Source organism: Schistocerca nitens, chromosome 2 (genome assembly GCF_023898315.1).
Source record: "Schistocerca nitens isolate TAMUIC-IGC-003100 chromosome 2, iqSchNite1.1, whole genome shotgun sequence".
In the NCBI taxonomy this organism is placed as follows: Eukaryota; Metazoa; Arthropoda; class Insecta; order Orthoptera; family Acrididae; genus Schistocerca; species Schistocerca nitens.
This window is the reverse complement of record NC_064615.1, coordinates 1,059,409,815-1,059,434,821: the sequence shown is the minus strand read 5'-3', so window position 1 is coordinate 1,059,434,821 and position 25,007 is coordinate 1,059,409,815. Positions and strand designations below refer to the sequence as shown.

General features: G+C 41.0%; 1 protein-coding gene across 1 annotated transcript; it reads left to right on the top strand.

Annotated features, from left to right (window-relative positions):
- The first annotated feature begins 858 nt into the window (after window positions 1-858).
- On the top strand, window positions 859-25,007 carry LOC126237414 (allergen Cr-PI-like). Its single transcript, XM_049947524.1, has 9 exons — window positions 859-991; window positions 8,318-8,451; window positions 8,565-8,723; window positions 10,194-10,371; window positions 16,086-16,483; window positions 16,563-16,706; window positions 16,837-16,950; window positions 18,491-18,806; window positions 24,521-25,007. Exons 1-9 carry the CDS (start codon window positions 898-900, stop codon window positions 24,922-24,924), a joined length of 1,941 nt encoding a protein of 646 aa, XP_049803481.1. The 5' UTR covers window positions 859-897; the 3' UTR covers window positions 24,925-25,007.

The window sequence follows — 25,007 nt, the reverse complement described above, 5'->3', positions numbered from 1 at the left end:
AAGCTACCACAAGAACTCAAAAACCTTAGCAGTAGCCCAAACACTTTTAAGTCTAAACTGAAGAGTTTCCTCGTGGCTCACTCCTTCTATTCTGTCGAGGAGCTCCTGGAAGAGCTAAAAAATTAAACAAATTCCAGTGTTACATTCTTGATTTTCTTTATTTAAACTAACGACTTGTCGCCTGAATATGTTTCTTATATTTCATTTCATTCTGTTTCTACAATCGTGTTAGAATTTCATGTATTGACTCGTTCCATGACCATGGAGACTTCTCTTAAATGTGGTCCCACGGAACAATAAATAAATAAATAAATAAATAAATAAACTGCAGCGTCTTTCCTGGCCAGCACAGTCTCTGAACCTAAACATTATCGGACCCTTGAGGGCGGTATTGGAGCGCAGACTCCGGAGCAGATATCCGCCTCCCTCGACACTAGAGGAGTTAGAATAGGTTTTGAAATGAGAGTGGTATAACACGTTGCACACTATACAAACATTATAGGCCAGCATTCCAAGAAGAATCGCAGCTGTATTACGGGAAAATGGGGGTCCAACCCCTTATTAATAAATCATTCTCAAGTTCACATTATTTTGCCTGTCCCCTGTACATATTGAACGCATTTGCTTGTCTGGCACTGTGCTTGGAATTCCGCAACGACACAGAAGCTACCCGCGATTGTGACCTATTGCTGAAATGCCGTTGGCTTCAAATCCCGTGTCGAAGAAAGAAAAAAGAGGACCCGGCTTGCCCGGGCCTTGACGAGTTATCTCGGAATTCGGAGCTGGCACGTGTCGTGTGGGGCGAGCCAAGGGGCTGTTACGGCGGCGGCGCGGCGGCAGGCTTGCGTCGTACGGTATAAAAGCGCGGCGGCCGCCTGGACAGCCGGAACTCACGACATGGCCTCCAGGGGAACCGCCACCATCCTGATCGCAGCGTGCGCCCTGGTCGGCCTCGCCCGGGCCACCATCAACCCAGAGCCGCACGTCGTTGGTGAGTAACAGCAATCCGGTATCTCGCACTGAATTCCTTCCATATTCTCCGACGGGCTACCCGAACGCGCCTTGTAGACAAGTTACACAGTATTCTCAAGCGCTTCACGTTTTCGATTTACACGGACACCTCTCAGTCCACACTGTACTCTGTAAATCACTAGGTAGTGTAAAAGGGTGGCTTTGTTCCATCCTTCTTAACGGAACGAAATCGAGCTCCTGCCAGACAGGTCACAGTACGTAGTTGGGTTGGCGTTGGGTTGTTTGGGGGACGACACCAAACAGCGAGATCATCGGCCTCATCGGATTAGGGAAGGATGGGGAATGAACTCGACCGTGCACTTTCAAAGGAACCACCACGACATTTTCCTGGAGCGATTTAGGGAAATCACGGAAAACCTAAACCAGGATGGCCGGACGCGGGATTGAACCGTGGTCCTCTCGAATGCGAACTCAGTGTGCTAACCACTGCGCCACCTCGCTCGGTCACAGTACGTAGTAAATACGGCAATTCACCCAGCGAAATCGAAGTTACGTCTAGAGGAAGAGGAGCAGTTTAGTGTTTAACGTCCCGTCGACAACGAGATCACTAGAGATGGAGCACAAACTCCGATTAGGCAAGGACGAGGAAGGACATCGCCCATGCCCTTTCAAAGGAATGAACCCATCATTTGCCTGAAGCGATTTAGGGAAGTCACAAAAATCTGAATTATATGGGCCGGACGCGGGTTTGAACCGTCGTCCTCCCGAACGCGAGTTCAGCATGCCAACCACTGACCCAACCTCGTTTGCTTATGTGTCCTATCGCGCAATCATTACCTGCCCTCTGGTTCTTAATTTATTTAAACGATTTAGAACACAATCTTAGTATCCCTTTTACATAGGCTTATAATATTGTTTTAGAATCCATCCATCTACATCTACAATTGAATGACTACTCTGCAATTCACTCCTGAGTGCCTGGAAGAGGGTTCATCGAAGCACCTTCAGACAGTTTCCCTACTGTTCCATTCTCGAACAGCGCGTGGGGAAAATTAACCTCTGTACGAACTCTGATTTCTCTCATTCCTCCCTATGTAGGGTGGCGCCAGTAATATATTTCCAAATTCAGAGGTCAAAGCAGTTGACTGAAATTTCGAAAAAAGATTTCATCGCAACTAAAAACGACTTTGTTTTGTTGATTGCCATCGAAACTCGCTTATCATACCCCTGGCACTCTCTCCCTTCTTTTGCGATGGTAAAACACGGGCTGCAGCTCTTTGAACTTTTTCGGTGTCTCCGTCACGTAAGGATCGCATACAGCACAGCCATACTATAGCAGAGGACAAAAAAGCGTAGTGTAGGCAGTCTCTTTAGTACATCTGATGATTCTCCTAAGTGTTCTGCCAGTACAAAGTAGTCTTTAGTTTGCCTTCCCCACAATATGATCTACGTCATCGTTCTGACTTAAGATGTTCGCAGTAGTAATTCCTAGGTTTTAACTCGAATTGAACGACTTTAAATTTGTGTGATTTATCGTGTAATCCAAATTTAACAGACTTATATTTTACTCATGTGGATGTCTTCAGATTTTCCCGTACTGAGAGACAATTACCGCTTTTCGCACCATTCCAATATCGCGTCTAAGTCATTCTCCAATTGGTCTCGATCTTCTGATGGCTTTACTAGACGGTAAATGAGAGTACATCTCCACAAAATCTAAGACGGCTGCTCAGATTATCTCCTAAATCGTTTTTGTAGTTCGGGAACGGACGAAAACACTTCCATGGTGAACGCCGGGGAATTCAGGGCATATTAGTATACTTTCCTGGTCCAACCTAGGACATATTTTTGAAATTACTCAAAAATTTTGAAAGATTTCTGGAATATGAATTATCCAGATGTAGTTATCATTGTACAAGGCTTTTTTGAAAATGAAATTCACAACAAGAAAGTCTGAATTATTTGTAACATCAAGAATATGTTTAGCAGACGGTGTTGGAAGTCTACCCTTTCTGCAGTCCAAATGTTCCACACAGTTGTTATTCGTAATGTAACAAACTTCAAGCTTTTTTATTCAAAGACTGCAAAAGGTACTGAGTCAAAATTTAAGCACTTTTACAGCACAGTTCATCGAAATTTAAAGCTTCTCTTGAAATCGCTCCTTCAGTCTGAAGTACCTTACAATAACCAGAGCAAGTAGTACTTCACTTTTATTTGACGTATCCATTGTTACTGCTACACACTTAATGTCGTACAAAGAACGCAACACATTATCAAATATAAATGTCGAAATAAAGTTAACTATAATGGTCTCGGTTGTGCTTATAGCACATGAAAATTTTGGGTGGTATAAATTTTAGCCAGTCTAGATGCGCAGTCTGAATTTTTGAAGCTGAGTTCGTGTCGGGCAGTGTGGCATGAAGATATTGCCTTTTTAACAGCACACTCCAGATCACTGTTATTCTCATCTTTTTCTTTTAAACAGTCTCTTATATTTGATGAAGCAGTCGCATTAATAGCACTAATAGGTTAAGCTGTTTTCACATGGTCTTTAATATCAGCCTTTTCTTTACGTACAACAGAACATTCTCCATCAAATAGTGTGTGATAAAAAAGTTCCTTGCTACTGCCATTACATACGTTCATTATTTTGTTTCCTATTCCAGCTAAACGTTAAACACGCACTTTATTTTGCCCATTGCCAAATGATGAGACAAGAAATGAATATAGATAAAATGATAAAAAACGTCTAGAGGAGTTACTTCACACACGAAAGCAACAAAAGCACATTGCCCATGTTGTGCTGCCAAACGACCGATTGTGGGGGAACCAATAGCCTTGACACCCAATCGACGTCAGCGGCTACTGTAAGGTCGGCTGAGAGACGGGCAGACGTAAGAGCATGTTTGGAAACATGATGTCGATCATGTCGCTCGAATGTTAAGAAATGCTCTCGCCAGTCATAAAATTTTCAAGACCCAAACGTTCTTGCATCTTCGGGTATTACCTCGGTCAGCACTAGAAAACAATGACTGTTCTAATAATCTCGGACGTATGAGAACTCTAGCTCTTACATTATTTGCAGATTACATTGTCGTTTACATAATCTGAAAAGTAATGAAACTTAAATAACAAAAGATTTGATCTCGTCCACATGAATGCTAAAACTTCAATTACACACCAGTAGCACAAATGTAAGTGTGGATGACTAAAATAAACACGTAGGAATTACAATTATGAGAAACCAACGCATAGAAAAGTTTTTGGAGAAGGCGAATCAAACACTTTGCTTTATTGGTAGAGCAGATAGAAGGTGCAACAAATCTCCTACAGACTGCCTACACTACGCTTCTCCGTCCTTTTTCTGGAGTATTGCTCCTCTGTGTGTGATCCTTGCCACATAGGTTCAACGGAGGACATAACAAAGGTCAAAAACGCACCTGATTTTGTATCATCGCGCAATAGGAGAGAGAGTCTTAAGAACATGGTATGCAACCTGGGGTGGCAATCATCAAAGAAATGTCGTTTTCCGTTGCTGCGAGGTCTTTCAAGAAATTCCTCTGAATGCGAAAATATTCTGTTGATTGACACCCACATAGAGAAGAACGAACGTCGTGAAAAAAGAAGAGAAATCAGAGCTCGCACAGAAAGACTTGTGTTAATTCTTGCTACATGCTACTTGAGAGTGGAACCATGGGCAAACAGTCTTCAAGTTGGTCCATCAACCTTCCGCCGTACACTTGATCGCCAATAATCATATATAGAGAAGGAAAGTTAATTTCAGGAGTAGCCCAACAGAGTGTGAAAGGGTCTTTACAATACATAATATTATCTACTCTGTAATGTTGGAAGGTGCGTGACATTGTTCCCAGATTGTGAACTCGGCTGTAGGAAGCTTTCAACGCCAGCAAAGAGAAGCATACAGAACATCGATAATTTAGTATACGGACTGGCGTCTGATCCTGAGCATAAATAAATATAACGTACTAGAAGACCAGTATCCGTTGCAAAGCGATTTAGAAAAGATTGCTGTACGGTGTGGCAGGTGGCAGTTGACACTAAATAACGATTAGTGAGAGGTGATCCACATGAGTTCCAAAAGAAATCCGTTGGAATTCGATTACTCGAGAAATAGTACAATTCTCAAGGCTGTCAATTCAACTAAGTACCTGGGTGTTAAAATTACGAACAACTTCAGTTGGAAAGACCACATAGATAATACTGTTGGGAAGGCGAGCCAAAGGCTGCATTTCATTGGCAGGACACTTAGAAGATGCAACAAGTCCACTAAAGACACAGCTTACACTACACTCGTTCGTCCTCTGTTAGAATATTGCTGCGCGGTGTGGGATCCTTACCAGGTGGGATTCACGGAGGACATCGAAAGGGTGCAAAAAAGGGCAGCTCGTTTTGTATTATCACGTAATAGGGGAGAGAGTGTGACAGATATGATACGCGAGTTGGGATGGAAGTCATTAAAGCAAAGACGTTTTTCGTCGCGGTGAGATCTATTTACGAAATTTCAGTCACCAACTTTCTCTTCCGAATGCGAAAATATTTTGTTGAGCCCAACATAGGTTGGAATGATGATCTAAATAAAATAGAAATCAGAGCTCGAACAGATAGATTTAGGTGTTCGTTTTTCCCGCGCGCTGTTCGGGAGTGGAATGGTAGAGAGATAGTATGATTGTGGTTCGATGAACCCTGTGCCAAGCACTTAAATGTGAATTGCAGAGTAATCATGTAGATGTGGATGTAGATGTAGATTCCCCTGGTCACTGGACGCGGCGAACCATCTAGAACTTGAGTGAGCATACATAAAGGGCCGCGTAAGCTATGGAATATTTTTGTTCTACGTAGTTATCCTCCTGCCCGTTACAGAAAAATAAACAATATTTGTAGCAAAATAGAAATGGTCAATGATTAATTCAAGTTTTATCTGAAACTTGGTGATGTGTGACGTGAAAGAGAGGAATTTTGAAGTAAAAATAAAACACACCACATATTTATCAAATAGTACTAGAAAAGGCAATTTCCTCAAAAAATTTACAGTTACATATACGCAAAACAAAAATTTATCGAAAATTGCTTCAAAATTTAGTCAGCTTTATACAAAACATGTTTCTGTTATTTATAAACAACTTTCACCCTTTTCACTAACTAGCTTAGCGCCCGCTGATTCGCTTGTTTAATCGAATTTTTATGTTGTTTAGATGTTGCAAAACTTTCTAAGGTTTTCACGCTCAGTATGGTCATAGAAGTATGTTCTTTGCTGAATGTACTTCTTACCAAAAGGTAATTTCGGTAACTGAAATCCAAAGTTTTGTGCATTTAAGAACGTGACTTGTGTTAAACGGCAATAATATTGCATCAGCCCAGTAGAGTACAGAACAGTCCGCTCCGTGCGAACGCACACAGAAATCTATCATCTTTGGCTGGTAAAAAAATAGCAATGAAATAGGTTGAGTATTCACACTAATTTGGCATGAAGAGTAGGCAAATGCATCCCTTCGTGCGATTCTCCTATAACACTGCCCAACAAATTTTTGATTTTTGTCTGCCTTCTCGATAAAATTACGGATTTTTCACTTGTAATGGTTGTGGTGAATCAGTATTTGAAAATAATAAATTAGTACCGCATGTACTTTCCAGAAGTAGATATTTTATTATTTATGAAAAATTCATAATCTTGAAACACTGGAAAGACAAATATTTCATTCCAGGATAAGTTTAGTAGGACATTTTTGGTCGTTAGCTTTTGCATTCGTGTTATGCAGTGTCTCTGACTAAAGACGAACAATATTCTGCCATCACGCTGCAGTTCCTCCGCTACACAAACCGCTTTTCCGATACTACTTCATTTGCCGGTGAAAACTTTCCCCGTGTTCATCACTTGTATCCGCCACGTTCTGAAGGAAAACGTCAAGTTTGCAATCAAAGAAAAGTAACTTTGGTGATATATGACACTTAAAACGTTGGTAACATAGCGTTATTTAGGATCTCTTTATAGTCATCAGATTTGCGATTTCCAAGAAAGTGGGTAGACACTGACTTGAAGACACTCCATGCATCTTTTACATTGTCACTTAACGAGTTGGTGAAATCTGTATCTAGCATAAGGTGTCGTATTTGGGGGCCTGTATCTAGCATAAGGTGTCGTATTTGGGGACCAATAAATACTCTCGCTTTAATCTTTGCACCGCTGATATTGTGATCAGCTGTGGAAAAGCTTCCCCTATTCTGTCCAGCGCTTTTACAGACATCTTCATTAACCACATTTTAATATGCAGGTGTGGGAGATACACATCTTCAGGGTTTAATAACGCCTCCTCATTTTTCCTGCAGGGAAGCCGTTTCGCTTATGTTAGTATTTACGTACATAATGTTATTGCTTGGTGCGAACGTCACACTCGCACAGAATGCAGTAGTTATCGTGTATCCTGGTTGCGTACCAGTTAGTAGTCCAATTACTTTCAGATCTGCACAGAATTTCCAGTTATGCGTATGATAGTCTAAGTGAGTCAGCAAATTGCCCATAGCTTCATAAGACTCTTCCTTGATAACCAAGTATCTGACTGGAACTGACCGATATTAGTTACCATTCTGAAGGAGGACTGCCTATAAACCTAATTCCGAGGAATCAATAACGAGTTTTCATTCCACAGTGTTGCGAACACGAAGCAGTAATCCAAACAAACCACTGATGTCAATACAGCATATAGACTAGGAAGACAAAAAGCTTCCTGTCTCACTGTGGCGCTCCTACATAAAGTAGCTTCATCATCCTGCACGGGCAAACTCCACCTTTGCAGTCGCGTAGCCAAAAACTTAGATTGTGCCTGTGACAAATTCAAGTCCTTATGACAGAGGTCGTAGAATTCGCCCCGCATAATGCGATGAGGTGATGCAGATTGTGGTGGCAAATACTCCGGATTCGGACTAACGTGCTGTACTGTTTGTTATTGCTGTTTCGTTCCCACTGCTATTGTATAGCACCCCTATACGTTGTACATCAATGGGCCAATCACATGGTCGCTTAGGAAGTGGAGAAGCATCATCGGGAAGTGGCCGTATGGCTGAGGGCGGATGTGAATATTGAGTAGCACGTTTTAATTTTGCAGAATACCCTTTCAGTTTGGTCAGGCAAATAGTTTTCTTGCCGATGTGCTAATAAGAAACATTACGGTAAATTAAGAATAAAAACTTAATACTACTGCAATTGGTTGGATGTATTTTAAACTGTGCTGACAATAGAAAGATCGTTATGTGATTTAATTATTTCGATCTATGCCAAGTAGAATTGGATTTCAGTAATAAATGTGCTTGGAACGTCTTTCTCTTGCAGCGGACAAGGACTTCCTTCTGAGGCAGAAGAAACTGCTGGAAGTTTTTTGGCATGTCGGACAACCCACTGTAGATCCCGAGCAGAAGGTTATTTCGGAAACGTTTAATCTTGAGGAGAATGTCAACAACTTCAAGGTAAATCACACTTTAATCAAAGGCTTGTGGCTGTGGGTTTAGAACTCTCAGTTGGAATTGTTTTAATCGTCACTAAGACAAATTACCAGCCATTGTTTCTCTCTCGTTTGCAGGATCCAGAGCTCGTCAAGAAGTTCGTGAATTACTACACTCACGGCTACTTCAAGCAGCGTGGAGAACAGTTTTCCATCTACAACAAGCTGGACCAGATCCAGGCCAAGGCTCTTGTCGACCTTTTGTACCAGGCGAATGACTTCGAGACCTTCTACAAGGTGAGTAAGATACAGTGTCATCACATAATGGTGTTAAAAGGAAGACATTCAAAACCAGTTACGACAATTTAATTTCACTGGACCAGGAAAAAGGCTGATTAGTGTAACAGAAACACTTCCGCTGAAAAATACGTAAAGGACAGGTAGAAAAATACGTAAAGAACTGGTAAGACAGCAGCTTCAGAATCTTTTTTGTATCTAATCAACTGCTTACTAAAAGTGGAACCGAAAAAATGAAATGCATGGTATTATACACCATAGATTCGTGGTAACGATTATAATATTGTTATACGAGAATTATGCATTATGTTAGACTTTAAGATACATTTCCCATCATCATGATTTGGTAAAAAGAGCTGTGAAACATTAGAAATGCTCTCCATCTGAAGTTACGTAAACAAATTCTGACATGTGTGAATCAGACACTAGTTCAGTGAAATGAATTAATCAGTGAGTCTTGATACACGCAAATGTAAGAACCATAAATACCAGCAAATAACTCAGTAGTTTCGTAATAGAAAGCTAGTGAGAGACTTTCACAGTGTAAGTATTTCATGATTGTAATGAATCGAGAGACAACACTAAATGGACACGTAGACAATCTATACAAATCGCAAACGACACAACCCTGTGCATTATCGTACATTACTGTTTTTATAACGTACAGGTTCTGTCGTTTGCGATTTTTACGATACAAGTCGACAAAGCATCTGGCAGCATGTTGCAATATCTTACAGTGGGTTGGTTCATTGTATGTTCTTTCGGAGTATTTAAAAGAATGCACAAAGGGGAACATAGATAAGTAGATTTAGGGATTGAAATTCGAAAAACACTGAGACTCGTATACTTTATTTTTAATGAGGAAGCCAAATTCTAATTTTCTTGGGTTTCATTTTACAAATGCTTTCATAATGAAATTTTCTCATAAAAAAATTCATCCCCTTTTCAATACTTGGTGGTTGAATGTCCAGAAACATTGAAACATGTATTTCTTTATTACGAACTGAGAAGTGAAATAAAAGATTAATACATGTAGTTTTAAAATACCGTTAGTAATACTTTAATAATGATTTATTTTCGAAATAAACCGTCATCCACCATTTTACCCCCCTAGTGAGGGAATTTTCAAAAATACTGAAGTATGAATTTTTACATTTCTGACCGAGGAGCTAAAGAATATTTTGGACATTGCCTTAACAGCGAGATATTTTCAAAAACCTTTCATCCATTATTTTATCCGTTTATCGTTGGAATTTCGAAAAATCTTCACTTTCTGGTATTATTATTACTTTATTATCATACTGACATCCAACTTCCACAAACTATCGGAGGGTAGACGTCGCTATTGGTAAAGTAATATCGCTACGAAACATTCTGCACGACTTATGGAGCAGTGTTTTGACGGCTTGTGAATACAGACCTACTTACGTGCGTCATTCTAGTCTAGGATAACGGCTTGTTCGGTTCCAGACGTCCGTGTGGGCCAGGGACCACCTGAACGAGGGCCTGTTCGTGTACGCTCTCAACGTGGCCAAGCTGCACCGCGAGGACCTCTTCGACGTGGTGCTGCCCCCCTTCTACGAGCTGTACCCGCACCTGTACGTCAGCCCTGAGGTCATCAAGGAGGCGTGGGAAGCCGCCCTGCAAGGTACCATCAACAATTTGGAGCCGTTAATTACTTTGTATGCCAACACCTCGTACGGTACGAGCATTTCTGGTCATATTAGTCACGTTTCTATTCAGAGATATGCCGCTTACAAATTCCGGCATTCCAATCATCATCAGCATTTATTATTTTTAATACCCACTGTCGTAATTGTGAGTAAAGAAAAATAATTATTAATTCTAAGACTTAGACACTCTCCTAGTCAATTTAAATTTCATGGTTGTAGCTGATACAAATACACAAAAAGTTAACCACGTGCTGCTGTGACGGAAGAGTCTGTAATTTCCTCTTCGCTGTAATTATATTTCATGTAACTACAGCAAAGGACTTGGAAGAGCAGTTGAACGGAATGGACAGTGTCTTGAAAGGAGACTACAAGATAAACATCAACAAAAGCAAAACGAGGATAATAGAATGTGGTCAAATTAAGTCGGGTGATGCTGAGGGAATTAGATTAGGAAATGAGACACTTAAAGTAGTAAAGGAGTTTTGCTATTTGAGGAGAAAAATAACTGATGATGGTCGAAGTAGAGAGGATATAAAATGTAGACTGGCAATGGCAAGAAAAGCGTTTCTGAAGAAGAGAAATTTGTTAACATCTAGTATAGATTTAAGTGTCAGGAAGTCGTTTCTGAAAGTATTTGTATGGAGTGTAGCCATGTATGGAAGTGAAATATGGACGACAAATAGTTTGGCCAAGAAGAGAATAGAAGCTTTCGAAATGTGGTGCTACAGAAGAATGCTGAAGATTAGATGGGTAGATCACATTACTAATGAGGAGGTAATGAATAGGATTGGGGAGAAGAGGAGTTTGTTGCACAACTTGACAAGAAGACGGGACCGGTTGGTAGGACATGTTCTGAGGCATCAACGGATCACAAATTTAGCATTGGAGGGCAGCGTGGAGGGTAAAAATCGTAGAGGGCGACCAAGAGATGTATACACTAAACAGATTCAGAAGGATGTAGGTTGCAGTAAGTACTGGGAGATGAAGAAGCTTGCACAGGATAGAGTAGCATGGAGAGCTGCATCAAAGCAGTCTCAGGACTGGAGACCACAACAACAACAAACTCCTTACTGTTACTAAGAAGCCTTCTAAGAGGTCCTCAACTATTTTCCTCTTCCTTATTGTGTCTGTAATGAACACAATACGTAAGCATCTGCCCTGAAGCTACACTAATCGCACACGGTACATACAATGAGCAACTATGTACTCAATGCACTCACTTGCAGTAATTACAGATGCACTTTCCCCCTGTTTAGCAACGCCGTCCAGAACTCCAGGCTCATACCGCACAATAATAATTTCTATTACCTGTACAACAAACACTGTGCATAGGTTAATAGGCTGTTTACTTATAAATATATGTACAAGGAATCAGTTAGTTGCTGTACAATTACTTAAGATATTTCAAATGCTTCCATGCAGTTGCATAATTGCAGCCATATTTGAAAGACCTGATGTAACAAGGCAGTATTTATTACTATAGATTTCCTGCAGTTGAGTATATAGTAGCGAAACCTGCACCAGTCTCTTGTAATCTAAGATTTACTTCTGTTAGTTTGTCGAATGACAAATATGAAGAAAATAATTTAACTGCAACGAAAGCGTATTATCAGTTACGTTCCGTATTAATCTACTGACACAAATAATTATAGACCGAATTGTTCACCGAATGGAGACCACGAATTGCTTTTTAGCTCTATCGTTATTTTACTATTATATCTAACATTTCATACCAACGTGGACAAGGTGGACTGTTTCAGAAATCTCATCAACATTATAGCTATCAACGATAATGGCCAGTCTTTTTTGTTCTACCCAGAAACAGCTTAATTCTTGATGTGTAGGATACTGAAAGACCTACAGCTCTAACATACATCTCAGCTCTCTACTATTTGCGGAGACGATTACCCTCTTCAATATTGTTTAGTTGTCAGTGAAATGACTGTGGGCTCTACAAGAGACATTTGTAAGTCAGTTTCATGATTCAGATTATTTTAAAACCACCGATGGTGCAGATCTCTCCGTTGTAACTACCGTAAGGGTCTGATTTGTCATTTATGGTCAACCGCCGGAAAACTCATTCGGCAAGATATGCTGAGAAATACCTCTTCCTACCTTTCATAGCTGACCGTATCTTCATCTTGCTGCAGTCGAAGTTTCACCATACTGGTGCCATTAGACGATTCTGGGTCGAAAAAGGTTTTGTGTTGTGCTGTGAATTTGTTAAGCAGGCAGTAGCCGCAAGAATCACATTATTTACACTAATGCTGTTGTATCAGCCAACATAATGATAAACACTCTTGTAATTAATGCTCAAATTTACTACAAATAAATAAAAAAGCACTAATCGCATGCTATATAATGACGTTGACTTCACTGCTGTTCGAAGATTCTTCCACTTATAATCAAGGCAGCACTAGCAACCGTTTCTTGTTTCTTCGACATTCAACCTCGACATGAAAAATCTTTAGGGAAGTGTTACTGCAAACTTTTTGTAGGGTATCGCAAACTTTCTTTCAATAAAATGAACATTTACGTTGTATTACACGCCAAAGAGACCATTGGAGATGGAACACAAGATGAAATTTGAAAAAGGCGGTGGTAAGAATTCCGCTTCTACTAAAATTTGTTAACTGGTACGTCAGCTCATTCTGTGCTTTTTACTAGTAACTAGCTCACTTTTGCAAGCGCGTAAATGCGACATTTTACAGATTTTATATGTAAGTCCTTACCATGCAGCACAAATGTTCGAAGTTGAAGTCTGTTCCACACTCAGACAGTGGTGTTTGTGAGCAATGCCTCCATCCCGAAGTTCTGTCATGGCCGTTAGTGACTTCGGTTAAGAATGTAGCTTCTGGCCATACGTGGAAATATATAGAAGATTTCTTCGAATGCAGTAGGTACGTGTATATTAGTTCTGTTAGATACTTGCACAAGATTCGCGTACGGGAACTCGGAGCAGAATGGGATAGCTAGGTACAAGTTTGCGCTGTTTTCTAGAAGTGAGAAAGCTGCCATGAATGATAGACATATGCAGCCAAGTCTCTGAATCGAAGGGAAGGCGCAACAGCCATTTTGACTTGTGTTGGAGAGCGACTTGTAAGTAAATAAGTAAATGGTTGTACTTCACGTTTCCAGTTATGTTTTTATAATCCATGATGGAAAAGTACATTCGCAAAGCTATGAATAATCCCAACTATCGAGTTGTCAATTCAGATGAGAAATGCAAAAACGTGTTCAATACAGAACAAAAAGGTGAAATGGTAGCACACCTGCAATGAATTGGGATCAGAACTCTTAGTCCAATGATGAAACATCTCATTGTCAGATCATCAGACTATCAGCTAGCACAAGAAATGACAAAGGAACTTGTGTCGCTGAATAGGACTGGGTTATAGGAGTTACTATTAGGCATCCTATGTCGCCTATTCGAAAGCCAAGAATTGGTTCACGATCCGTAGGATTTAGTAAAGTAACATAAACGGTAACTTGGTAATAAATATTAAAAATAACTGTACGGTTTTCAAAATGACATTTACATATAATCATCTTCTTAACGATTACGTTAAAGTTTATTAAATCTCTTTGTGTCTTACTTCTCAAGCGACTTCACAAAGAATTTCAACTTTTATGCAATAATTTCAGAAAAAGTGCCTTATCTCATTCTGCTCCATGGGTGCGTTAGAACGGGAAATATGCAAACGTTTCTTTGAAAAAAAAATAGAAAATAATACGTAACATACAATTTTAACTGATTGTCGAATAAGCTTAAGAAATATTTTCTTGTGCTTCTTTATTTTACAAACATTGTTAAACGTTAGGTATCGCGTTCCGCTCCGAATTCCGTTACATAAATAGTAACGAAACGTTTTTGGCTTTGGTATCGATAGTACAAAAGTTTTTGCTCACTACCTTATTTCTGTTAATATCAAAGAAGATTCGTCGTTGTATGCCTGTTAAATATCTCAGAGAATTTCTGTTAAAACAGTTCGAACTACAAGTTAAGGGCGTTGAAAAAGTCACATTTCACAGTGAAATATATGTTGCCTTGAGTGTCAAATTATTGTTTTTGCAAAGACACGAAATGCAAAAAGTAGGTAGTAAGATTACTGATACCCAATGCGCTTAATTTCAGAGAAAAGGCTTCTATAACTGTCGAGGAAATACAATCTGCAGAATGAGATTTTCACTCTGCAGTGGAGTGTGCGCTGATATGAAATCTCCTGGCAGATTAAAACTGTATGCCGGGCCGAGACTCGAACTCAGTACCTTTACCTTTCGCGGGCAAGTGCTCTACCAAAGTTTGAAGGCAACAGACGAGGTACTGGCGGAATTGAAGCTGTGAGGACGGATCATGAGTCGTGCTTGGGTAGCTCAGTTGGTGGAGCACTTGCCCGCGAAAGGCAAAGGTCCCGAATTCGAGTCTCGGTCTGGCACACATTTTTAATCTGTTAGGAAGTTTCAAATACGATCTGGTTCTCGAGAGCGAGGAGTGTGTTCGCATTGGAGGAGAGGAGGCCGTGAAGTGAATCTGTACAGTACAGTCCTAAAAACGAGAATGGTGCTATGAAACTGTTGTATTACCTTAAATGATGACCTAGGTGATGTTTTATATTTGGACGACGTCAAGTGTATCAAGATTTTGAAGTACCCAAAATGTTACGGACTGACTGAGTTTCACTGAACATAATTTGAGTTTTCACACAGTTGCGTGCCTGAAAAGGCAGTAACGTGAGTGTTGAGCAAGCTTAGGACATTTACTACGAAATTTTGCAACGTCGAATGATTTTTTCGGGATGCAGAACTTACAGTAATTAATTTTACAGAACTGATAAACTTCTGTGTCTGGTAAGCAACGTTCCACATGATAAGACAGAGTTACGATTACTACACTGCATGTATGTGACTAGGATCTAACAGGAACAATTAGCTTATACCGTGTGGATATAAGTGAAGTGCAGTTGCAGAGATCCTGTGTGTGCCGTAATTACCGTTTGGCATCGCAACTTCGTAAATATCTTAGTGCATTAATAGGGACCCACTTTTCGGTGGAAAAAAATTAGATCCAATTTTGGCAACTAGGTGCAAATCTGGCACTGTACGGCGTCTCTCTTCGACCTCTATAGTGCTCTCATTGAACACCCGTGTATGTAGCAGTTGATGATAATGTGAAAGCCATGCCTCTCTCCCTTCTTTGACCTATTCCGTCCATGTCTTGTTAGTAATCCATTACAAATGGAAACATTTCTATACGTCTGTCTTGCATTCACAGCGCAATGTTTGCGCCTAGTGGCCAAAATTGGAACTAACTTTTTTTTTCAGCGTAAATCAGTTCCACACTAAAGCATTAGAATATCTACCAAGTTTCGCTGCCATATAATTATAGTCCATACTGGATCTCTATGAGTAGCTGCACTTTACTTATGACCACCCAGTACAAGCTAATTGTTCCCATCACTTTAATTGTAACAACGCGGTAGCTACAGAGACCACACATCGTTTAATGAGGAACTTCTCACAATCCATCTGGATGAAAAGATAGTTATGATGTCTTGAACAGTTCCCAAAAATCTGAGATGAACAACTTAGCAGACTATTTCATTTGTTTGGCACAATTAAAAACCAACAGTACTATGACAATGTGGTTGCGAAGTGTAGCCAACCAACTCCACTGTGTTAATTCCAACAGGTAAGGCCTTCAACAAGGAGAACCCTTACGTGATCCGCGTCAACTACAGCGGGCAGCCGTTCGCTCGCAACGCCGATGAGCTGGTCTCGTACTATACTGAGGACATAGGCCTCAACGCCTACCTGGACTTCATGCACTACCGCTACCCCTTCTGGGCCAAGATGCCGGAGTATAACCAGGCCAACTACACACGCCGCGGAGACCAATTCTACTACGGCATCAAGGCCATCGTCGGCAGGTACAACCTGGAGAGGCTGTCGAACCACCTCCCAGACGTAGAGCCCATCGACTACACGAAACCCATCAACGGAGTCGTCCCTCAGGGTCCCCTCGTGCAGTACGTGAGCACGCTGGAGAAGAGGCTTCGTGAAGCCATCGATAAAGGATTTGTATTTGACGTAAGTCCAAAGACAGAACCCTTATTTGATATGTTGGACTGTACGTTCCAGTGGCGTGTAAAACATTTTCTCTCTTCAGAGCAACTTCACAAGATACTCACTGAATGACCCTCTCAGCATTGAGATCCTTGGAAGAATTGTGGAAGGCAATGCGGACTCCATCAACAAGGACTACTACGGCTCGTTCTACAGAAGCCTCCTGTCTCTCGCTGCCGGTCCAGGCGTAAGTACCGGTTTAATGCCTGTCTATTTGCTGTGGAATGCCATTCTCCGAGTCAGTGTCTGTTTTCTTAAGGTGATTTTTTTTATTTTTTTTATTTTTTATTTTTATTTATTTATTTATTTATTTGCAGAGCGTCACCCCAGCCTCTTCCTTCAGCAACCCTGCATTCTACAAAGTTGCTGCACGAGTCGCATCAATCCTCGATCAGTTTAAGGACAGGCTGGGACCATACTCAAGAGACCAGGTAATAACAAAAGATCACATTAATTTATTTTCTCAGTTTATTGTCAATATGAGACAGGAGAAAGCTGTTTGTAATTATTTCACTGGGTTTTGACCCAAGGCCAGACTATTTCAGCAACCATATCCTAAAAAAAACTATTTTTAAGTTGTATTGCTCTGCATGAAGAAGAAGTACAATACCCCATTTCTAAAGGAATACTTTGCACTTAATGTACTTGGGTCTGATGCTGTCAAAAGGCTCCTAATTTTTCTTATTAGTTACGTATCTGTAGGCGATAAAAGATAGAGGAACGTAAAAACAGTAAGTCGGCAGTCAGCCACAAACTGTTAATCTCGTTTACACAAACACATTTCCAACATTTGATTTTTATTCAAATTATTTTGCACTAGAATTAAAATAAGCTGGTGACTTCGTAATACATTAGTTCATGCCTTTGAATATTGTTCCCGATGCAAATGAATACTGAGGTGGAAAAGGATCAACACACTTCATATAAATTCTGCAAACACGACCAACTCACCTGAACATTTAAAACGATGGTATTTGGTGATCTCTAAATTTCTAGTGAAACTAGAATATCTTTAGTGAGGAAAGATTTATAGCCGATTATACTGGTACTACATTTGTATGTAATGTTACAACTCTATGAACACATCGCACAGGAAGGTGTAGTAAAGAATTTCTTTGCTGATGCTTAGCGGAAAATTGAGGCAGTAGTTTTGACTGAAATTTTGAGACACGAGAAGTGTGTTCCCTAATAAATGTAAACCAGGCAATATAGTGGCATATCGATGTCTTAGGACAGTTTTCATTATATCCCATTATTTTAATGTGGCAGGAAATCTTTTTTCTCCTTCACATCGGCTATCCGTAAGACCATAACATATGGGGAACATATTTTTTTAGGACTTGGATTCAATTTCAGTTATAGCATTATGATTTCAAAATAAATTTCTTATATTCCAGTATACATCTCATTTTATTCATAACGGTTCTACTATTTATAATGCTAATGTAAAAAGAGAAAAAGGAATATTCATACAGGGTGATTAAAAAGATTATGCCCCATAAGAGAATTAGGGTGAACCAGAACTTCTCGACAAATCTGAAAGGTGGTAGTACCGGTATAGATCACAAGAAGAAGAATGTGTTTCGTAAATACTGGCTCTGAAGTGCACAGACTACCTTACGAGTTATGAGCAACATTTCTCATCTACTGAGCAGGTGTTCATATTTCTTAAGGTATGAACTTAGAGCTGATGTTTACTGGACGTTTTTTCATGTTTTTTGTCCATACTATCACCTCTGTAACGTTGCCAGTGAAGCCCTGGTTCACCCCTTTTATCTTCTTGGAAGTGACTTTTAATCACATCGTGTTCCTCTTAGCCTATACATCTTATTATGCTAAAAGTTAGTGTTTCAGTTTAAGTTAATTTGGTGCGTGGAACAGCACGTCTGAAGAACATCGAAAATATGTGCAGTAAATGCCTCCAGAGAAGCAGATCTTGTAATTCGGTTCACGTGGTGCCTCCCTTTCCAGCTGTTGCTGCCTGGAGTGAAAGTCGAGAGCCTGACCGTCGACAAGCTGGTGACGTACTTCGACGACTACGATTTCGAGCTGAATAACGCTATTCCAGTCGGAAGCGTGGAGGAAGGCGCCAAGCTGAATGTAGTCGCCCGCACGCAGCGGCTGACACACAAGCCGTTCAACTACCACATCAAGGTCACCAGTGACAAGGACATCGACGTGTTCGTGCGCTTCTTCTTCGGCCCCCGCTACGACGTCTACGGCAAGGAGCTGACCGCCAACCAGAAGAGGCACAACATGCTCTACACTGACTCATTCGTCTTCAAACGTAAGTCTATTAATTTCCTTGTGTTTGTCTGATGTTCGACAGAAGCTGCAATTATGGAAACCAAATCACTTAGCTAAATTACGAAGGTAAATAGTCACGTAATACACGCAGTGCGTCCTTGTATATGAGCAAGGCATAACAAATTACGTCGAATTTTAGTACATGTAATGATTGATTTATACCATTCGTAATTCTTCTTATACTGGTGTCGCTAACATTTAGCAACAAAAATTAAATTATGCTACGAAAATAGAAACTTTAACATAAATAACTGCAAGCACATTCATCACAAAAGAAAATTTTTACAACAGAAAGCATATCTACACGAATCTTCTAATAAATTTGATACAGTCAGATAATTGAAACCGGCCTTCATATGACAATAATACTGCGTTTAATGGCTACTATGTTGTAATTAATTAGTGGACAGTAGTGTTTTTCAGTAGATGCTGCTCAGGCAGGGAAGTAGTTGTTAGTGGGATCTTCTATAGGAGAAAACGTGTATCATTAGCTCGATGTATAACATTTTAATCTGTTGACAGCTTAAGTTTGTTGAGCTATGCATAAGGCAATATTAGTGCCCAATGCCATTTCCGTTATTCCGTAAAGTAACAGTGCCACCTCTCTGATTTTAAGAACAGCGCGTTTATTGTTAAGTATTTATGCCTAAAACTAGTATGTAAACAGTTGAACGGCAGTCATATGAACATTACCCTGAGATTACGCCCAAAAAAATCATTCAGGAGGTATGTAGCTTAAAACGGATTCAGTAGAATCTTAGGTCTTCTGTAGTGCATCAAGTACTTCTAGAGCTTCACAGAAATAACGCTTGGTTACATATGTGTTAGACGATAATTCTAACATTTATTGTAATTGTCTTATTTAGTAGCACATGATAGCCTACCCTTACACTTTCGTGTCCGAAGCAATCTACTTTTGGTCTCAAAAAAGACACGAGTAAACTTCATTTTAGTGAGGTGTACCAAAGATTATTTTCATTTTGTGAAGGTCCATATTGTGCTTCCGTTTGTTTCGTGGATATTTATCTCCGCTGTATTGTTTGTCTCGCTTTCTTCATATTGTTTCATACCAGTGACTAAATTGAAAAGTTTTGCGTGTTGTTGATATCTTAGCGAATAGGCTAATAACATCCTTGCTCGAGTACTTTGTTTTCCTTCAAAGCTTTGACAGGTCGTATCGCCATGGGATAGTAGTGCATAGTTTGATGTAATTACTGATTATAAAGTTGGTACAGACACCTATGTGTAACTCAGTTGAAATAAATTTGTTGGTTTCTTTATGGCGCCATACATCAAGTATAAATTACGTACAGTGCTACTGAATATTCAGTCTGTTGTATAAAACTGTTCTACCAAGTAATTGTTATATAACGCTTTGTTGCGCAATAGATTAATTTTGTTACATTATCACAGCATGATTGGTAAAAGAATCTGCTAGATGCAGTGTCTATTCTTGAACACATTGGTCCCCCTGTGAATGTGTGCCATTATGTGCCTTCGACGCTTGAGATGAAAGTTCCGAAACTATGACATTAATGTGTTCTCTTTTACCTGTATCACTGCGGCGAACCCTGATTCAGTGCGTCACTCCCATTAAGGTGACTTCACTGCAGACTTTCGTTATGGTAACCGTCAGAGGATGTATATGTTCAGTAAGAAGCCGATAATTGCACATGTTTCGAGCTAGAAATTATTAATTACTATGCCCTTTGATACGCTGCAGCAACAGTTAATATCCAGAAGGCTATTCATCATTGTACCATCTTTGTCAATCACTCTGGCGAAGATTGACATCGATTATGTTAAATAAGAAGCAGCCAGCTGTATTAGTTTCCGACTAATAAATTATTATGAATTACTTCGACATCGGCTGTTAATGTACAGAGCTGTTACTCAATAAATTTTCTCAATAGTGCTCCTCGAAAAGAATGTAACCCTCCCTCCAGGGTTTCCCATTTCAGTTCTTGATGCACGTGCGTAACACTTGCGTGTTGTTCGAATCTACCAGTAACAAATCTAGAAGCCTGCCTCTGAATTGCTTCGATATCCTTCTTTAATTCCACCGGGTACGGATCGCAAACACTCCAGCAGTACTGAAGAATCGGTTGCATTAGCGTCTTACAAGCGGTATCCATTACAGATGAACTACGTTTTCCTAGAATTCTCGCAAGTCCACCATTCACCATCCCTACCACAATCCTCACGTGGTCGTTCCACTTCATATAGCTTTTCGACGTTACGCCCAAATATTTAAACGACTTGACTGTGTCACGCAGGGCAGTACTAATGCTATATCCGAACATTACTGGTTAGTTTTTCCTACTCATCCGCATTAACTTATATTCTTCTACATTTTGAGGTAGTTGCCAATCATCGCATAAACTAGAAATTGTGTCTAAGCCACCTTGTATCCTCGTACAGCCGTGCGCCACAGCAGCAACAGCAAACAAACGCAATCTGCTGCCCACCCTGTCCGCCAGACCCTTTATATATACAGAGAATAACAATTGGGTTCTGTAACTTAAGAAGTCTTCGAGAATCACATATCTGTGAACCCATTCCATATGCTAGTACCTTCTTTAACGTCTGTCAATGAAGATCCCTCTCAAACGCTCTCCGGAAATATAGAAATATGGTACTGTATCTGTGGCTGCCTTTCATCCACGTTTCTCAGTGTATCATATGAGAAAGTGGCAAGATGCGATTCGTACGAGCGATGCTTTCTAATACTACGCTGATTCATAGACAAAGGATTCTCGATCTCAAGGAAAGTTATTACGTTCGAACTGAGAATGTGTTCAAGGATCCTGCAGGAAACAGATATTAGTGATAGTGGTCTGTAATTTGGCCTGTCCGTTATTTTTTCCTTCTTGCGCCTTTTTCCTATGTCTTGGAACTACGCGCTTGGCGACAGGTTCGCGATAAATGCTAGCTGGGTAAGGGGCCAGTACCACCTGCCTGTCACCCTTTACCACGTGGACACCACGGAAGGATATAAAATAGCAAAACGTGCGTTTCTCACGTGAAAGTCTGTCGCCTATTGTCACCAGGAAATTAAACAAGGTTCAAATGGTTCAGATGGCTCTGAGCAGTATGCGACTTAACTTCTGAGGTCATCAGTCGCCTAGAATTTAGAACTAATTAAACCTAACTAACCTAAGGGCATCACACACATGCATGCCCGAGGCAGGATTCGAACCTGCGACCGTAGCGGTCGCTCGGTTCCAGACTGTAGCGCCTAGAACAGCACGGCCACTCCGGCCGGCAATTAAACAAGGGGCACTGAATCCGGGGATAAATTGTGATGTTAATGTACATATTAAAACTAATCATACGTGTGTTAATGAAATTGTGCGCTGACATCTGAGGTGTCTGAGGAGATGGTGACTGCTTGTGTCCAGGCAACAGAAGTGAGACTTCTCAGAATAATGAAGTGGTGCAGTTCATTAGACAAAATTAAGAGTGATAGCATTACGTATGAATTGAACAGTAAAAAAATATGAAATAAAATCCACGAAAATAGAGCAAATGGAATGGACTAATTAACGGTATGAGTACTTTAAGACTGCTTCTCAAAATCATGAGAGACGAACTTAAGGGGAGAAAAGGTCAGGGAACTGCAATGGGCAACTGTCTCACGCTTGAAGTATAGAAGAGGAGCATACCATCTAGAAGTAGATACAATTGACACAGAGTGTTTCTTATTAACGTTTGGGCCGGCCGCGGTGGTCTAGCGGTTCTGGCGCTGCAGTCCGGAACCGCGGGACTGCTACGGTCGCAGGTTCGAATCCTGCCTCGGGCATGGGTGTGTGTGATGTCCTTAGGTTAGTTAGGTTTAAGTAGTTCTAAGTTCTAGGGGACTTATGACCTAAGATGTTGAGTCCCATAGTGCTCAGAGCCATTTGAACCATTTTATTAACGTTTGAAAATCGTGATACGCAATTTAATACAAGACACCTAGGGCTGCAAATGTCGGGAATTACCCCAAAAGGGGATGACACATGTCGCACACGTAACTCGCAGCACGTGGAGCGGTTGGTCTCGCCGATCCTGCTATCGCTGGTAGGGGAAAGTGGTACACATCGCTGCGCCATGGTGCCCTTTTTCCGTAAATGTAAACAGACTCATCGCAGTCTTGTTCTAAACCTACCGCGAGCACTACCGTATCACATCGGACAATGCAAGAACGAGAACAGAGTACCCTAGCGTAACGATGTGTAGCACTCTCTCCATTGGCGAGGGTAGGATGCACAAGCCTAGCCGCTGCACATACGGCGAGATACGTCATCTGCTGACGTCTCATGTACCATATCGGGGGCAACGAGATATACGCGCCCCGCAACAAACATGTGACGCTAGTAGGCTTCTCCGCCACACTTCGGGAACGTTAGGTTTCTTGCAGGACCTACCGGGAATCATTAGATAATCGAAAAGTTACCGTTTAAAATTCTTAATTTTTTTAGTGAGCTCTCGAGAACTATCATGCATTTAAATGCACAGTCAAGAATTATCAAAGTCGTCTGAAATAGTTACTCGTTTCCCGTCGGAGACGGCTGCTGGCACTCGTAATACCTACAGTGTCACGTGCTGTGACGTATGCGTGGGCCTCCTTCCATATAGCTCATCTGCTTTTGGGGTGTTTCCCGACGTTTGCGGCCTCATGTGCCTGTGTTAAATTACTTGTCTCAGCACCATCTACATCTCTTCTGGTGCTTTTATATGGTAATGAGTATTACCCTGTACAGTGTTAACATCTCAAAATAATTTTCCGCCTTAAGTCTTAAATTACAGGTCTCTTTCACATACGAGGCGTATTAGGAAAGTAAGGTCCGAGTACGAGCGAAATGGAACCCACTGTGAAACTTCGATTGTGCAAAGTTACATCGGAGGTGTTTGTTGGGTAGTGTCTGTAGTGTGCGTTGACGATCGCTTCAAGTCGCTATTTTCAGTTCAGAGCGCAAAGTGATCACGTAGAAATGCCTAGAATAACAGTGTTTCCCACCAAGTATGTGGACCAGGTGAGAGATTTCGCCTGAAGCTATGCAACCTACATAACATAAATGTCGTGCGTTTCTTTCTTCAATACAGTTCTCAGCCGCATTCTGCAGGGGCAATGAAAACGCTTGTGCAGCGTTTTCGATGGGAAGTGTTTGATCACCCGCAATACAGCCCTTAATTGGCTCCCTCCGTTGCTCATCTCTGCTCACATGAACCGCTCGCTATGAAGACGACATTTTGGCACAAACAACGAAAGGCAGACCTGCATAGAGAGTTGACGCGAAGCACAGACGGCTGTTTTCTGTGACGAGGGCACTGGAAAGTTTGTACAGCGCCACGACAAATATCTAAGTCGGAGCGGCGACTATTTAGAGAGGTAGCTGGAAGGTGCGGCTAACTGTTTCGAATAGAAAATTTTTGTTTTTCACAGTGGTTTCCATTTCACGACCGATCGAACCTTACTTTCCGAACAGCCCTCGTACATAAGAGAAATTCTGATGTAAATTCAATGTACGCTAGTAACCCATTCAGATTCCTTTACTGGTCGTAATTTATTTCGTTATTAAATGGCTGTATGTTTGTCTGTGGCTCATTATGTCTGTTCATCCTTTCGTGTTTAATCACAACTGCTGATGATACATTTTCCAAAGTACTTGAAAATAAATTTAGGTTTCCATTCATTATACTCTGTTTCAGTGAAAAAGGGCGAGAACGAGCTGGTGCGGAACTCGAGGCAGTTCAACTACTACGGCCAACTGCCTCTGACCTACAGCAAGCTGTACCAGCGCACTGCGGATGCCATCACGTCAGGCTCGGAGGTGTACGTGGACGACTTCGTGAAGAAGTTCGGCGACCCCGAGGGTCTGATACTGCCCCGCGGAACACGCAGCGGCCTGCCCCTCAGCAGCTACGTCATCATCAAACCGTTCACGCACAAGACCATCAGCAGGATCAACCCCTACACGGACGACATCGGAGCCAAGATCTCCTTCTTCCCCTTCGACAGGCCCATCAACGAACTCGAGTTCGACGTGCCCAACTCGTACTTTGGAGAAGCTGTGGTGGTGCACAGGAGCGGTGATGAGATCAACAGAGTATGAAGGAGCCCTTCTCCTAATACCTGCAGCATTTGATGAGAGACGGAGTGAGAGTTTCAATAAAGTTTGACTTTGCACAAAAGGAA

What these genes read in the sequence shown, in the direction of transcription:
- LOC126237414 (XM_049947524.1), top strand. Translation starts at nt 898, where the DNA reads ATGGCCTCCAGGGGAACCGCCACCATCCTGATCGCAGCGTGCGCCCTG. An exon ending in CTCTCGCTGCCGGTCCAGGC is followed by an intron (nt 16,707 to 16,836) that starts GTAAGTACCGGT and finishes ATTTATTTGCAG; the next exon opens with AGCGTCACCCCAGCCTCTTC. An exon ending in TGACTCATTCGTCTTCAAAC is followed by an intron (nt 18,807 to 24,520) that starts GTAAGTCTATTA and finishes ACTCTGTTTCAG; the next exon opens with TGAAAAAGGGCGAGAACGAG.